The sequence below is a fragment of the Mauremys reevesii genome, linkage group 12 (genome assembly GCF_016161935.1).
Source record: "Mauremys reevesii isolate NIE-2019 linkage group 12, ASM1616193v1, whole genome shotgun sequence".
NCBI classification, from domain to species: domain Eukaryota; kingdom Metazoa; phylum Chordata; order Testudines; family Geoemydidae; genus Mauremys; species Mauremys reevesii.
The window spans coordinates 33,264,862-33,280,649 of NC_052634.1; the positions used below are offsets into that span (position 1 = coordinate 33,264,862).

The 15,788-nt window shown below is 44.0% G+C and overlaps 3 protein-coding genes across 6 annotated transcripts in view; all 3 read left to right on the forward strand.

The window, feature by feature from the left end:
* The window catches only part of LOC120375537 (putative bifunctional UDP-N-acetylglucosamine transferase and deubiquitinase ALG13), a 48,178-nt gene extending 40,558 nt beyond the window's left edge, over positions 1–7,620 (forward strand). For all 3 annotated transcript variants that reach the window (XM_039496236.1, XM_039496238.1, XM_039496237.1), the window contains 4 exons: positions 2,547–2,672; positions 4,318–4,358; positions 5,657–5,831; positions 7,346–7,620. In XM_039496236.1, the coding sequence (XP_039352170.1) occupies positions 2,547–2,672; positions 4,318–4,358; positions 5,657–5,831; positions 7,346–7,620 (617 nt within the window). The remainder of the gene's footprint in view (positions 1–2,546; positions 2,673–4,317; positions 4,359–5,656; positions 5,832–7,345) is intronic.
* Positions 7,621–8,945: 1,325 nt separating this feature from the next.
* The window catches only part of LOC120375536 (bone morphogenetic protein receptor type-1B-like), a 279,242-nt gene continuing 272,399 nt past the window's right edge, over positions 8,946–15,788 (forward strand). The window contains exon 1 of one of the 2 annotated variants that reach the window (XM_039496231.1): positions 8,946–9,107. The gene's annotated coding sequence lies outside the window, so the exon portion shown is untranslated. The remainder of the gene's footprint in view (positions 9,108–15,788) is intronic. The other variant, XM_039496235.1, reaches the window with a different exon arrangement.
* On the forward strand, positions 9,083–12,597 carry LOC120375542. The gene is made up of 2 exons (XM_039496243.1): positions 9,083–9,718; positions 10,908–12,597. Exon 2 carries the CDS (start codon positions 11,264–11,266, stop codon positions 12,278–12,280), a length of 1,017 nt encoding a protein of 338 aa, XP_039352177.1. The 5' UTR covers positions 9,083–9,718; positions 10,908–11,263; the 3' UTR covers positions 12,281–12,597.

The following is a 15,788-nucleotide window of genomic DNA, read 5'->3' on the forward strand; positions in this document are numbered from 1 at the left end:
CTGGAGGGTAGGGATAGGATACAGAGGGACCTAGACAAATTAGAGGATTGGGCCAAAAGAAACCTGATGAGGTTCAGCAAGGACAAGTGCAGAGTCCTGCACTTAGGACGGCAGAATCCCATGCACTGCTACAGACTAGGGACCGAATGGCTGGGCAACAGTTCTGCAGAAAAGCACCTAGGGGTTACGGTGGACGAGAAGCTGGATAGAAATCAACAGTGTGGCCTTGTTGCCAAGAAAGCTAATGGCATTTTGGGCTGTATAAGTAGGGGCATTGCCAGCAGATCGAGGGATGTGATCATTCCCCTCTATTCGACATTGGTGAGGCCTCATCTGGAGTACTGTGTCCAGTTTTGGGCCCCACACTATAAGAAGGATGTGGAGAAATTGGAAAGAGTCCAGCGGAGGGCAACAAAAATGATTAGGGGGCTGGCACACATGACTTATGAGGAGAGGCTGAGGGAACTGGGATTGTTTAGTCTGCAGAAGAGAAGAATGAGGGGGGGATTTGATAGCTGGTTTTGGCCACCTGAAAGGGGGTTCCAAAGAGGATGGATCTAGACTGTTCTCAGTGGTACCTGATGACAGAACAAGGAGCAATGGTCTCAAATTGCAGTGGAAGAGGTTTAGGTTGGATATTAGGAAAAACTTTTTCACTAGGCGGGTGGTGAAGCACTGGAATGGGTTACCTAGGGAGGTGGTGGAATCTCCTTCCTTAGAGGTTTTTAAGGTCAGGCTTGACAAAGCCCTGGCTGGGATGACTTATTTGGGAATTGGTCCTGTTTTGAGCAGGGGGTTGGACTAGATACCTCCTGAGGTCCCTTCCAACCCTGATACACTATGATTCTATGATTCATTTAGCCTGAATCTGCCCTCAGTCCTCGTCCCCAGCCAGCTCCCAAAACTGAAAACCCCTCCAGCCCCATCTCCTCTGCTGAGTTCCTTTCCCAGGCCAGGAGGTCACCTGATCTTTTTGTTCTCCCACACCTTTAGCATCCCCTTGCAGGGGGGAAGGGCCTGGCCATTGTTTGCCATGGAGACAGAGTGTCAGTGATTTATGCACACTGGCCTTTATCCCACCACCTAGAGACTTAAGAAATGCATAGGGGAAACTGAGGCACCCAGACAGTATTCAGAGGAAACATTAAGAACAGTCCAACTTTGTCACACCCATCCAAAGCTTTTATCCTAATTCTGGATAGTTTGATATCCATGTAAATGTCTGATCCCTCTTTGAACCTTGCTACTTCTTTGCCTCAGTGTCTTTCTGTAGCAATGAGTTCCACAGCCTAACTGTTCATTGTGTGACAAAATATTTTGTTTTTATGTTTTAAATTTGTCACCTTTACCTTTTGTCCCCCCCCCCCCCGTTAAGTTATGAGACAAGGACAAGAGAAGTTCCTTAGCTACCTTCTCTAGAGCATTATTTTATACAGAGAACATTAATCGTATCCACTCTGTCATCTGCTTTCTAAAATAAACAATCTGAATCTCTCCATATGAGAGTTTTTCCATGCGCTCAAATTTCCGTACTCTCTAATTTCATTCACCTTCCATGGATTCTTCCTTTTGCTCTAGTCTCGTTCCTTTTCCCCTCTCCCATACCAACCATCTCAATTCACAGGTTGTCGTTTTGGTTACATGCTGGTTAAGTTACTTTATGTGATCACTGCATGCTTGCAGTTCTGATTACCACTGCGCTATGTGGGTTAGCCACTTGGTGGTGTTACAAAGAAACTTATACAAACAAATAAACTGTTTGTTTCAAGGGGCCTGAGCCACTTGGAATCTAGTCAGTTTAAAAACGCTTATACAGTCATTTCAGCTACTGTCCCTACCCTGAACCTTGCAGTCATTTTTTGTGAGTTTCATAATCACACTTCCCTAACTCTTTAAAAAACTGCTGCTTATTTCCCACAGCCCTTGTGGCTGTGAGACAGCTAGCTATGGTAGGGATAGCTCAGTGGTTTAAGCATTGGCTTGCTGACACCAGGGTTATGAGTTCAATCTTTAGGGGGAATCTGGGGCAAAAATCAGTACTTGGTCCTGCTAGTGAAGGCAGGGGGCTGGACTCAATAACTTTTCAAGGTCCCTTCTAGTTCTAGGAGATAGTTATATCTCCAATTATTAAAACTGACTATGCAAGGGAAGCTGACTATACACAAAGGCTCACTTCCTTAGAGTTATTTAGGCACCTAACTTCCATTAGGAAGCCAAAAATGCACAAAGGATACTGCAGAGATTTATTTTATGAAGTTGTTTGAGTTAGTCATGTCTCTCGTCTTGACTGTAATGAGAGTAGGTAATACAGTTCAAACCAAAGGGAATTTAACTATGCAAACCATAAGACAAAAAGTGGGATTTTAAAAAATCCCAAAGACTTTTTAATTTGTCCAGAAGGAATGCTAAGTCCTTAGAACAGAAGCTGATAACTATACATTTAGAGAGTATGATGACAGTTCATACTAACTGCACTGGCTAGTAGCTCACTTGTTTTAAAACCATTGAAAACCTGACATGAGACTTTGATTTTTTGTTTTACATAGTAGTGATTCCGCCAGTGCCATACCCATATCATCCAGCGCCCACTCCCACTGTCAGCGAGGTGGGAGATAGTGGCAGCATTGCTCCGCCTTACTCCTACGATCCCAATGGCAGTGATCTACCTCAAGGTAAGAGGGATGCATTCTCTAACAGTGCACGCTCCGGATTGTATATCCTACAGCAGTGGTCTCCAACTTTTTTACAGCCAAGATCACTTTTTGAATTTCAGTGCAACCCAGGATCTGCCCTGACCCGCTCACTCCATTTCCCCCTCTCTCCCGCTCGTCGCTCACTCTCCACCATCCTAACTTACTTTCCCCAGACTGAGGCAGGAGATTGGGGACCGGGAGAATGAAATGACAGGCTAATAGTGAAGATAGTGATGTCTGTGGAACACTGGAACAGCAGCAAATGCAGGGGGGAGGCAGTTTTTGTTTACAATGCTCTTTTAAATGTATAGAACCCAGAATAATCTTCAGTAAAATATAGCCTGCCAGACAAGCAGCAGTGAGGCTAGTGAGATTCATCTATAAATACAAGACAGTAATAGTCACCAAGAATTTAGCGTCACCTTACAAGACCTTTTTTGGATAAGAATTTTACTAGTGCAGTCTCAGAGGCTCTATCTGGAATGCTAATGCAGGGAGTCCCGTCAACTTACTTTACACTTCTCGTTCCGGTGGAGTACCGGAGTCGATGGAAAGTGATCTCCAGTCCATTTAGCGGGTCTTCACTAGACCCACTAAATCGACCCCCTCCCTCCCTGGGTCGATCAATCGCCGCAGCGTCAATCCACGGAAAGTGTAGACATACCTTGAGAGTCAGGCAGTGGAGGGTCAGATAAATGGGATTCTACTTCTTACAGTTATCCCCCTGGCCCAGAGAAACAAGCTAGTTAATATGGAAAACCATTAATTGTTCACTTGAAATTACAGATCTTTAGGAAGTTTTAGGTCCACGTTTTCTAAAAAAACTGTTTTAGGTGCCTTAAATGTTGGTTGCCCAATTTGACAAACTTCAACAGGCTTTGATTTTCAGAAAGTGTTTGTTTGAATCCTGAACCTCTGAAAATCAGGCCCTATTGAGTGCCCAGAATATCTAGTCACTCTGGGAAATCTAGGCCATGGTAATTTCTACTTTAATATATTATCATTTGTTTTAAGATTTGTAATAGCCGCTGATGGATTATAGTATCAGAGGGGTAGCCGTGTTAGTCTGGTTCTGTAAAAGCAGCAAAGAATCCTGTGGCACCTTATAGACTAACAGACGTTTTACAGCATGAGCTTTCATGGGTGAATACCCACTTCGTTGGATGCAAGTCCGAAGAAGTGGGTATTCACCCACGAAAGCTCATGCTGCAAAACATCTGTTAGTCTATAAGGTGCCACAGGATTCTTTGCTGCTTTTGATGGATTATAGTCGTTCTGTGAAGAGCATCATTGAGCAAACAATTTATAGCAATACATTCATTTTAGTTTTTCTTATTAATGTTACTTGTTAATGTATTACTTGTCAAAATGGTTAATCCAGTTTTTATTGTGCTAAACTGCATAGATTGTTTACAGATATGTGCTAACTTCGAGAATATCACTTTTGAAAACAATTTGAGTCAGATTCTTTCTAAAAATACATTCAGAAAAAGTAATGTTGTCCGATGAACAATTTTATTTTTATTCATTGACATAGTTTTAACAGGACCACAAACAGATGTCCGTTTCTGGGTGGTTTTTTGTCCACAATCCTTAATAATTATAGTATGTTTTCTAATTTCAGATACAAAGGTAGTGCAGTATTATTTTAATTTGGGATTGCAGGTAAGTGCTTGTCAAATATAGTATGGTAAACTGCTTGTACAATATTACCTATCTTGACAGATGCATTGATGTGCCTGAATAGGGCTTTTAAGTGTTCTGAATATGCTTCCTGTGCACTTGGCTATTAGTACATGCATGTGTGCATGGAGGAGACTAAGCTTACAGTGCAGGAAGTTTGAGTTGTAAATTGTGAAACTCATAAAGAGCATTTACATGCAGTGAGTTTCATTTGGGTGGCTTTCTGAAGATGGGTGGGTAAAGCATTGTTCTTCCCATTTATATGGAAAGGGTGGGTAAAACAGAGAGAAGTTTAAGGTTAAGAGCGTTGTCAAGTGCCTCTTGAAATCAGTGGGAAAATTCTCCTGGGCCCCATGTGTCTTGTCCAAGGCAATTGAGCAAGTCAGCAGGACAGAAACCAGGCACCTGATTTTGATCTCGGCTACAATTAAGTCCATGGTAAGTCCTAACTCCCAGCTGATGCTCAAACGGCCATGTGATCTAGTTGACTTTAGCATTATTAATAATCCAGGGTTGAAACTTGAGCATTATTCTCCAGGTATGGGGCCCCAGTGCTCAGGGTTCCTACTGACTCTATGGCCTTACCAGCCACCCTATGGTGGTAGAGGGTTCTTGGCACCTGTCAGGATAAGGACCTTACAGAATGCAACAAGACATTCTACATTATAGCAATTACTAATAAATAGAGGGTAAATTACTGGCAAGACCTTCTCTATATTTATTGGTATGTGGCACACCAAAAATGGCGGTATGAGATTGTAGTGCTCAGCAGGTGGTAACGCCAGCACTGGAATTGCATCTGCCCTCTAATTCTGATGGACTAGATAATGCTAATATGCTGTGGACTAAGGCCCATGCGAGCCTCTCCTGCAACAGAAAAGCCTCAAAATGCCTTCTTTTCCTATATCATAAAATGTGGGGGCGGGGGACATTTTTAATTCTTCGGGAGGGTATAATATAGTTGAGAAAAGTGCTTGGGGAGAGTATCAGAGGGGTAGCCGTGTTAGTCTGGATCTGTAAAAGCAGCAAAGAATCCTGTGGCACCTTATAGACTAACAGACGTTTTGCAGCATGAGCTTTCGTGGGTGAATACCCACTTCTTCGGATGCAAGTGGTGGAGAGGCGTTGTGGTGACTTTCTGGCAGTCTGCAAGATGTAATGTGTACAACATTGTTAACCATTTTCTGGAAATGTTAATGGCTCAGTGCTACTGAGGTGGGGGGAGGAAAGTACACACACACGGACTCTAAAACGTCTCTCCTTACTTTGAATTTCCTAAGTATTACCATCAGAGCTTTTGGCATTCCATGGCGTACAGGCAACAGGCACCACTGCCACCACCTGCAGAAGCTGACTCAGCATATACCGAGCCTGCCCCCATGGTGGAGCAGTCAGTACCTCAGCTGTACACTGACGTTGGGAGTTTCCAGCAAGTTTCCCCAGAAACATCAAATGGTTAGTATTTTCCGCTGACCATTTGTGTATGTGAGTGTGAGCCATTAAGTAGAAATGGGTGTCTTATTGTTGATTTACCAATTGACACAGCATAGTTGATTGATATGGTCCTTTTTCCTTGCTTTGTCAACTGAAATTGAAGACCAATGTGACTAATGGTTGTAGCTCACTGGAGTAGTGTAACGGGCCTCTTTACATTTCCCATTAGAAGAGACAAATGATAAATTGCATATAATGGCCTCTGGAATTGGTGAAAACACGTGTGGGGAGGGGGTGTTAAAATTGAGTTCTAATGTAAAATTAGGATAATGTATGGCCCTGTATAGGTGGGTGACAGGAGATAGTGTCTTCTATCATTTTTTAAATTATTGTTCGTTACCTACAGCCAGGGATAGATGCTGGCAAAAAATCAGAATTGACTGTGTGAGCCCTACTCCTTTATAGGTTATTTTAGGGTTGGGGGTCTGCTGTTTTTGATATATTACTTAAGTTTATGATTTAGAATTGCTGATATTCAGGGCTAGGTAACCCCAGCAAGAAACAAAAAATATATTTTTGGCTTGACCTTGGTAGACTGTAGCTGCTTTTCTAGACGGGCCTTCTTTTTCCAAAGCTGGGCGGGATGTCGAGTGTTTAAAATTGTGTGGGCCTCGTGATGGTTTTTTTCTTTTCTGACCCACACACAACAAACCACAATGATGTTTGTATTTAAAAAAATCCTACATTTTGAGTACTAGTAGCCGTTCCCTTATGTTTTTTTTTTAAAAACTGAAGACTGGAGCCATGGTTATTGATCTCTGTTCGATGTCTTGGCTGTCTAAACAGCCATTATCGCTGGCTCTCTTCCACTGTGTATAAAGTTACAGCAACAGTTAGCTCAACCCAACAGTTTTGTAAGAGGCATATAGTTAAGGGTGGGTGGCAGGGGCTGTGTTAAATGAGTAGAAGATGTCAAAGTTCAGATGTCTGGCCTCATTAAAAAGTCTCTGATATTGGGCTAATGGAGTAAACATGGTAGAAACTGGCATATCTTTGTCACAAGTATTAATTGATCAATGACAATTACACAGGCTTGCAGTTCTGCTGCAATTATAACCTATTCTATTAAGTTTCTTTACCCCATATCCATCATCATAGTATCTAGTCAGAGGTTACAAAGAAAGGTATTTTTCGGCTTTGTTTTTTAAATCCCCTACTGTCCTGCAGCTCCCCAGAGAAGTTCAAAAGGGGATCTGCCCTTCCTCTGAGCCTCAACAAAAAGAAATACAATCAATAGGCAATGAATACTTAACCAGACCCGGAACACCTCTGTGAGTAAGCAGGTTGCCTTCCAGACTTACTCAAGAGCTGAGATGGTCTTCTTCTCAGTGTACACATCATATGGGCATAAATTATTATTTATCTAGATATGTTCTGTTTTGTCAGTGTCATACAATTGTTTCAATTGTAATGAAAATGAAGGACTGCATAAAAATGGCCAGAATGTTAAAATATGTCACCTGTGTGTTTTTCAGGTACTTTCCAAAATGTAGAGCCTCCACCTCAATTCCACGGAACAGTATGTTATCCAGTAGTGACAGATCCCTATGGCCAGCCACTTCCACCTGGGTTTGACTATCGCGTCTCTTTAGTACCTGCCTATCATTATGTTAGCACTTGGCATCCTGCAAATCCCTCCTATGGTAATCCTTCACAATTCCAAAATACTGTAAATCCTATTCAGATGCATCAGGTCAGCTATGTTACCCCGCCGAGTCCTGTATTCCATTATGGACATCCAAGTATGTAAGGCAAAGTGACGTCAACTCACTTCCTGCATTAAAGTTTTCTTGTTTTCTCTGTTAATGGATGTTGTAGTGGCTGCTAAGCTGTTTTGTGTGTTTCATTTACATGTTTCTCTGTGGCTTTATATTAATGGTAAAAATCTGTTTAAAACTTGAATATTGTTTTAGTAGAGTGTATTGGAAAGTAAAACTATTGTACAGCAAAGAACATGAAGCAACTGTACATAATCTATAACAATGCAATTTCTTTCATGCTGGTATATATACACTATCACTTACCTTCATCAATAAGTACAACGTATGGAGGAGTTAGTCTTGCACAAGAGAACGATGCATCTTACATATTATACCAGTTTGCTTGTAATGGTAACCTACTTCATCACTTAAGCAGGAGAATGGTTGGGTTCTAGTCCATTTGAGGAAAGTAATTACTGTTGAAATAGGCCACTTTTCTCAGTCCTGAATAAAACATATCAGTCAGGTGTGTTCTCCAATAGTAACTACTGATTTGTAATAGTGCTCTTTCTCTGTTTAATTTTGTTCAGTATCGTCTTGAAGAGTTAGACGGTGGGACAGTGCTCAGTGTTGGCCTGTTCTGCTGTATACGATTGTATTTGTGAGTCTTGGTTCATGGAAGTTCCCTGGTGGAAGTTGTGTTTGATTTGTACTAAATAAACTAAATAGTTTTTTTGGGGGGGAGGGATAGCTCAGTGGTTTGAGCATTGGCCTACTAAACCCAGGGTTGTGAGTTCAATCCTTGAGGAGGCCACTTAGAGATCTGGGGCAAAAATTGGTCCTGCTAGTGAAGGCAGGGGGCTGGACTCAATGACCTTTCAAGGTCCCTTCCAGTTCTAGGAGATTGGTATATCTCCAATTTAAAAAAAAACACATCTAATCTATGGAAATGAGTCTTCTTTTCTGACCAAAAACCCTCCCTAATGTCCCTGCAAAGTAGCTTATGAGGCTTGTGTTAAGAAATCCACATAGGTTTTTTTATGGGACATAGGAGACAGTTGAACTGAACATATTCCCCAAAATCCCTGCTTTGAGTCAGTAGTGAAATGAGGATAACATCAAGCTGAAACTTGTTCTACTGCCAAAAAGCCAGTGCAGTGCAACCCTACTTCTGTTGCTTTTCAGATCATAGTCCAATGAGGTGTTGCTGCAGAAACTGATACTTTTCCTTGTCATACTCATTGAAGACTGTTGTTTGCAGTGACACAGGTGCTCTCTCTTACACTTAGGTCCCTGTGCTGGGGGGTTGCAGAAAGGCTTAATGTGGGCTTGAGAGACCAGTTAACCCACCTGGTTGAACCTGGAGGGTAAGCAAGGCCTAATGAGAAATGAAGCCCAGCTGGGGAGGAGCTGGGGAGTGCTATAAAGAGAGGCAGCCTGAAGCAGAAAGAGGTTGCAGGGAGAAAGGGAAGAACTCTGCAGTCTCTCTTGGTAATGAGAAGGGAAAGACCAGCAGGAATAAGAAAGCTCCTGCAGGGTAAGGCAGAAGACCAGGGGGTGCTACCTGACAGAGACAGGATTGGAGCAAGCTCCTGTAGCTGTTCCTGACACAAGGACAGGAACTGGACCTCTGGGGAGAAACCCTGGGTGATGCTGCTCATTAGAAGGAGCCCAGAAAGGGGTAGCGGAAAAGGCTTGAGGGAAGGCTGTAGTAAGTAGTAGTCCGGGGAGGCAGTGGCAAGGTGTCTGACAGAGCAGGCCTTGGAAGCCAGTGCAAGGTGAGGGCTTTTGTTCCCCCACTAGCCCTTTGGAAGATGGTGTTGAGCACCCTGATTTAAAGGGATACGGGCAACTTAATGTCTACGAGAAGGGTGTAAGCATCATGGGGTGAAGAGTTGGGGTCAAGGATCAGATGTAATGACATTCTGTCCATGCAGGAGAGGTGGGAAAAAAATGTGACCTGGTGAGAGAGCCAAGTAGTGAGAAGAGGCAGGCCACCAAGGGATCAGGAGCAACTGTTAGGGGGGCCGAGGCAGGGACAGCTAGAGAGGAGTCCATTCTTTTACTGCCCCAAATGTGCATCATTGGGAAGGTGACTTTCCATAATTGTGTTGGGGTTTGGATTTGACATGGCCTTGATGTTATGAGGTATGTATTGTTTCCATAAAGGCAAGAAAAACACAGCTTGTATTAATTAATTAATTGTCTCCTTTTTAATTAAGTTCATTTTTAGCCTTATTTACACTGTGTATACCTGTTCCCTGCCTGGGTGGTGCCACCAATTTTGAAATAATTTTATACCTTCTCTGTTTGGTCCATTTGTCTAAAGCTTTGAGCGTGCATTGGTTATTGATGGGCTGACGCAGCCCAACATCACAACTGTAGTGAATACTACCTAGGGTCTGTCCCCTTGGGAGAATTGTCAGGAAGGTGCCCTGTGTAAAATTATCTGGAAAATAGTTTCCTCTTCACCATCTTGAGGGAAATGTGCTTTCCACCATTAGGGGTTTTTTAAATACCTTAATTTCTTTTGCTCTGAATTTAGCTGCTGCTAATTGAAGGTTAGTAATTGCTGAAAGTAGACTTCCCACCAGTAGGACATGCTATGCTACTGATCCCTGTTTGGACAAAGGACCTTAGCTTCTTTTTTTTAATTGGCTGAATTTTTGCAATGTTATCCTTCTTCCTCTCTTTCCCCCCATCACCTCAGTGCCATATAGTACAAAGAATGGAAAGTGCACTTTGAAAAGTTTGTCAAATTCTATAAGGATAGGCATGGTGTAAGCGGGTATTAGAGAACATGTCCTAGGATTAATTCAGTATGAAGTTCAGAGTTCTTTATAGTTAAACTAGATACATTTTGATTCTCTAGAATTGTATCAAAACTTCTAGGTCCTTTGGTGGGTAGGAGGTTGTAACTAAGCCTTACCAGTTTATAATAGTAAAGACTTGATTTTCAGGTTTTTAAAGCTGAGATTTTAAAATAATGGGGCAGTGGTTGTCTTTAAATCCCTTACTTGGATTAGAAAAGCTTAACTTTAAATTCTAAACCGCAGAAGTGAGGTTTTTTTTTTAAATTTGTATCTGTTTTGTTGATTTATGGAAAACTCTTGAAGAATATTACTCAGACTCCTAGCAGGATAAGATAGTACATCACTTCAGTACCTCTGCAACATCTTGCTTAGATTATAGGATTATTCTGCTTGAAAAAGGAAGATTAATGTTGTGTCACCTTTTCTGGCTCTTTTAATGAAGATGAGTAGAGATTTAGATTTTATCAACTCTAGCTCTAAAGAGAGTTGCTACTGTCAGTTCCTTCTCTGCTCATCTTGTCCAGTCTTTGGACTGACGCTGTGGAAGTAGCTGCTCTGGTGCAAGAAATCACGTTGCTCTCTACGCCTACCGGGCTGTCTGGTTGGGTTCCGTCTGACCAAGACTCTGGGCACCGCTCTGCCTCGAGGAGAGAACACCGTCGTGACCAAGGCAGACATTGCCAAAGGTCCTCATCTCGGAGGGGTTATCACAGCCAGTCATGGCACAGATGTCAATGTCATTCCCGTTCGGTGTCCTGCTCCAGGACCCTGCCAAGGCACCACCTCCGCAGGCCTGGGCGTCAATCAGCAGCATCTTGCTGTTGCGGGTCCACCTGCCAAAGCCGATCATGGAGCACCTGTTGGGCAGTACCAGTCCTCCATGTCAGGATCACGGTCCCGTGGTCAGCATCACTTCTGGCACTGCCACTCCTCCCAGTCCGGGGACAGTGGCAGGTCGTATGTCAGCCCAGCCTCCCTTTGTAGTCGTCCATCATTAGGTTGGGCCAGGTGCACCAGGCCCCATGGCCAGCCCAATGGTACCAGTGGACTGTGGCCCCCAAGACAGCCCCTGGTGGGGGCTTGCTTGGTGGCTGGAGCCTCAGAAGGACCATCGGCCACCCTCTCCAGACCTCAGAGGAAGGGGTCGGTGGGATGTACATCCTCAGCGCCGTGCCCAGAGACCGATCACATGGTGGACCCTCCAGTGCCGGTGGTCACACAAAGTACCATGCTGGCCTCCTCGCCCTCCCTGGATGAGGCGATTACGGTTCTGCCTCCCTCCCCACAGGAGGACTTTAGGGCCCACCAAGAACTCTTAAAAAGGGTGGCATCAAGCCTCCAGCTCCAAGCAGAGGAGATGGAGGAGCCCTCGGACTCCCTGTTTAATGTGCTGTCCTCCTCGGCACTGGGCAGGGTGGCCTTGCCTCTCCATGAAGGGGTGGAAAAAATTTCAAATGCCCTGTGGCAAACACCGGCCTCACTGGCCCCCATCGCTAAGAGAGTGGAATGCAAGTATTTTGTACCTGCCAAGGGGCATGGATACTTATACACCCACCCTGCTCCTAACTCCCTGGTGGTCGAGTCGGTCAACCACAGGGAGCGGCAGGGCCAGCCAGCCCCTACCCCCAAAAATAAAGATTCATGGAGGCTGGACTCTTTTGGAAGAAAAAATGAATTTGCCCTCGAGCTTCCAGGTACGGGTGGCTCTCCTGGGCTGGTATGGATTCTATCTGTTGGGTTCCCTGCCCAAGTTCGAGGACTCCCTCCAGGAGTGCGACAGGAAGGAGTTCAAAGCGCTGGTGGAAGAGGGTACAGCGGCTGCCAGGGCAACCCTGCAGGCAGTTTCGGATGCAGTGTCCAGCGAGGCGCATGCTGCCATGCAGGATCTCCCATTTGACAGCAATGCTCTGTTTGTGGAACAAACGGATACAAAGCTACATGGTCTGAAGGACTCCCGCATGACTCTCCAGACTCTGGGTCTCTATGTTCCGGCTCAACCTAACAAGTTCAAGCCGCAGCAGACTCGCTCTCAGGCCACCCACCGAAAATACAAAACCGCTTATAAAATTGCGGGAGTATAAGAGGTGCCCACTGAGGCAGTCTCGGCCTGCCCCCAGCCTGGGTCCTCCAAGGGCAAGCAGGCGGGGAAAAGGCGGTTTTGATGGGACTCCTGGGGGCGCCCCGCCAGTTCTCATCAGGGATCCACCATCAATAAAGTTTCCCTTCTCCAATCGGTTTTGTGCAGAATGGTCACAGCTGACCTCAGACTGATGAGTTCTTAACACCATCTCCCAGGGCTAAGGGAAAACGTCCGGCACCGGTGCACGTGGCGAGCATGCACACTTACTGTGGAATACACCTGAGCCACACATCTTGAGGAATGCCAGTTATGGAACAGATAACTGTCTTTTACCAAACACTTGATGGAAGCTTGTATCTTTTGACATGTAGCTTGTCCATTTTTCTTCTGCCTACTTGCTTGTTTCAAAGAGCAAGTTGTAATATTAAAAAAGGTGCAGGTATTCTCTTTCTTCCCCTACCCTCCCCCGATAGGAAAGGAGAGGGGAAAGAGGTTACCTCTACACAAACCACTCCTCCTTGGAACAGGTTTCTTTAGTTCTTTAACCTTTTGAGTCATGTGACTGACGTGCTCTTGAGTGCATTTTTAACCTGCCTAATCTTTATATCACATTCAAATGTTTGTATCGTGGAGACATCAAATGCTTTTCTATGTCAGACAGCAACTCAGTCCATCACGGACACCATCTATTGCAACCAAAGACTGAATGGAACTCCTCGGAGGTGCTCAACTCTTCCTCCTAATGGTCATTGTTCAGCAGAATATGGAACTCCTTTACTTTGCCTTGTATCATGATATCCACCGCTACCACCCCTTGTACTGTCAGTGAGGATTGAACCTGATACATTCAGCACCAAAAGTACAAGCCTTTTTCTACCACATGGTTGATTTTTAGATCAGACAGCCTGAGCACCTTTATTGAATACAAGCATGCATGCAGGGAGGGACAGCGTAACCCTACGCAAGAAGTGGCTGCCCTCCCTTCAACAAATTTCACCAAGCTTATAAAGGCTAAAACCACAAAGCATCACGTATTAAAATTCCCTTATTTGGGATCATTACTGCAAATTAAGCAAGCTAGCTCAATTCTTTCCATATTGGGTTTTTCCTGTTATTGTACTTTGGCAGTTTCGTTGGTGGTTTGCCTATCTTTGGACACCTGCTTGCGGTTACTTTAGCAAAAAGTTCTTGCTAGACTATGCATGTTATCAGCTGGGCATCCCAGGGCCTCTTGGTTCCTCTTTTCTGCTTTTACTCCCTGGTGCCCTTTATACAGACAAACATATTTTGCAGAATTATTAAGCCTGTTGCTCATATATGGCAATTATTTTAGCTACACTTTTGGGCCTAGTAGGGCAAGGGGTTAAGGCCTCCAAATTACGCCAAGCAGCAACGGGGGTGCCCATTGATCCCTATCAATAGTCATGGTAATAAGCCGCTGTTCTCTCTGTGGAGCAGTGGCTAGAAGGGGACATGAAACATCTAACATATTTCCAAGTATAACATGCACAACCTACCACCTATGTAACTGGCATATGTAGTGATGAGAGGGGGAGAGGTTCCTTGAATGTGTAGTCCAAGTTTGGGCATGAAAATAACTTGGCTTTTAACTCTTCCATGGGGTCATACAGCACCTTCACACTTGGCTTGTCTAGTCATAGGCTGGTAGAGCTCCAGGGGTGGTGGTTGTTTTTTTTTTCCCCTTAGTAGTAGTTAATAACCTTATTGATAGGGCACTTATGTTGAGCTCCAAACAAAACCCATATTGCAAGGTATTGACTGTTTGGGGAATGGTCACTTGGATCGCAGGCTCTGAAATTTAAAGGGACTAACAATGAAATACCACAAGTACTGAAACCCTTATTTTACTTCTGTTTGCTACGGCTGCTTAACTATTTCAGAAATCCCACCTGTTTTGTTTAAATTGCACTTTTAGAAAATACTGCTTAGTTTAGGGGACACCTTAATCTACATTAGTATCACCAGATGCCTCCCTTGCAGCTGCTCCTGATCTCTACCATTCTTGTCTTCATCATACTCGTAGCCTGTGGTAAAGTAGCCCGTTGGCCAACTCTTCCAAACCTGTTGCCACCTCAGAAGCCAGGAGCAGTAAACCAAAGTTCCTACAGTAAGCAGCATTTCCAGATCAGTTATCTCTTTTGCTCTGTGCCTAGCCTTCAGTTTAATTTTTCTGTCCTTATCAGTATCTCCCTGAATAGGAGGCAGTCTTTTCTCATGATATATTATAGAAGTGTGCTCCAACCAAAACCTTTGATCCAAACATTGAAGAGTGTTCAAATTAGAAAGCCAAATCTGTATTTTCCACATGGCTCCTTTCTTCATAATGGAAGGAGATGATAACCCTGGATCCAAACTTCAGATGGTTTGAAATTGGGATCCGGGTTTGATTGATTGACAGCTTGGATTCCTATCTGATTGTTTTCGGTGTCTATCTGAGCCTGAACATTAGGGTGTCTGGATTTCAGGGGTGAAATCCTGGCTGTATTGAAGTCAGTGGGAGTTTTGCCACTGACTTTGTTGGTGCTAGGACTTCACCCCATCTTAGGTCCAAATTCTGCAGTCCTTACTCAGGGAAAAGTTCTAATCTACTTCAAAAAGATTTTAATCTGAGTGCAAACTGTTCTGTTCCTGTACCAGATATGGACTAGCTACAGAGCTTGGTTATACATGGTTATAACCAGCCATGTTCATCCTGAGATCTTTTAATGCTCTTCCAGGTATGGCAAAGTTTAGCTTTAAATAAGGTATTTACACACAGTACCACCTAGTGGCTAAACAGTATAATACAGATCAGTATTCAATGACACTCCCCCTTTCAGTTCTACATGCCTACCATTTACAGCAAAGAATCCTGTGGCACCTTATAGACTAACAGACGTTTTGGAGCATGAGCTTTTGTGGGTGAAACCCAACAGCTGGGTGCCTGCTATTTCGATCGCAGTTCTTGCCAAATCCTTCACCGTGCTAAAAGTACACTTCCCTGGAGTAGAATCATGTAGCAAACCACCCAAAATCTCAGCAGCGCTAGGCAGGAATAGCGTCTGCAAACATGGCCAGTTTATTCCTTTAAACTGGTGGCACAGGTGCCAGTTAGGAACCAGACCTAAGCCTAGGTCACAGTCTCCGTTAGCTACCTGAGATGGGGGTTCTAAGCAAAAATAGTTATTTATTTTCCTGCAGCTCTCTCAGCTTCAACACTGGGTGTATTTCACACACCTTTGCAGTTCCTGCGGAGGGGTGACCGTGACATCACCAAAACCGCCCTTTTCTTCCCTCCACGTTGCCATCGTTAGGGACAGCATTT

What these genes read in the sequence shown, in the direction of transcription:
- LOC120375542 (XM_039496243.1), top strand. Translation starts at nt 11,264, where the DNA reads ATGTCAGGATCACGGTCCCGTGGTCAGCATCACTTCTGGCACTGCCAC.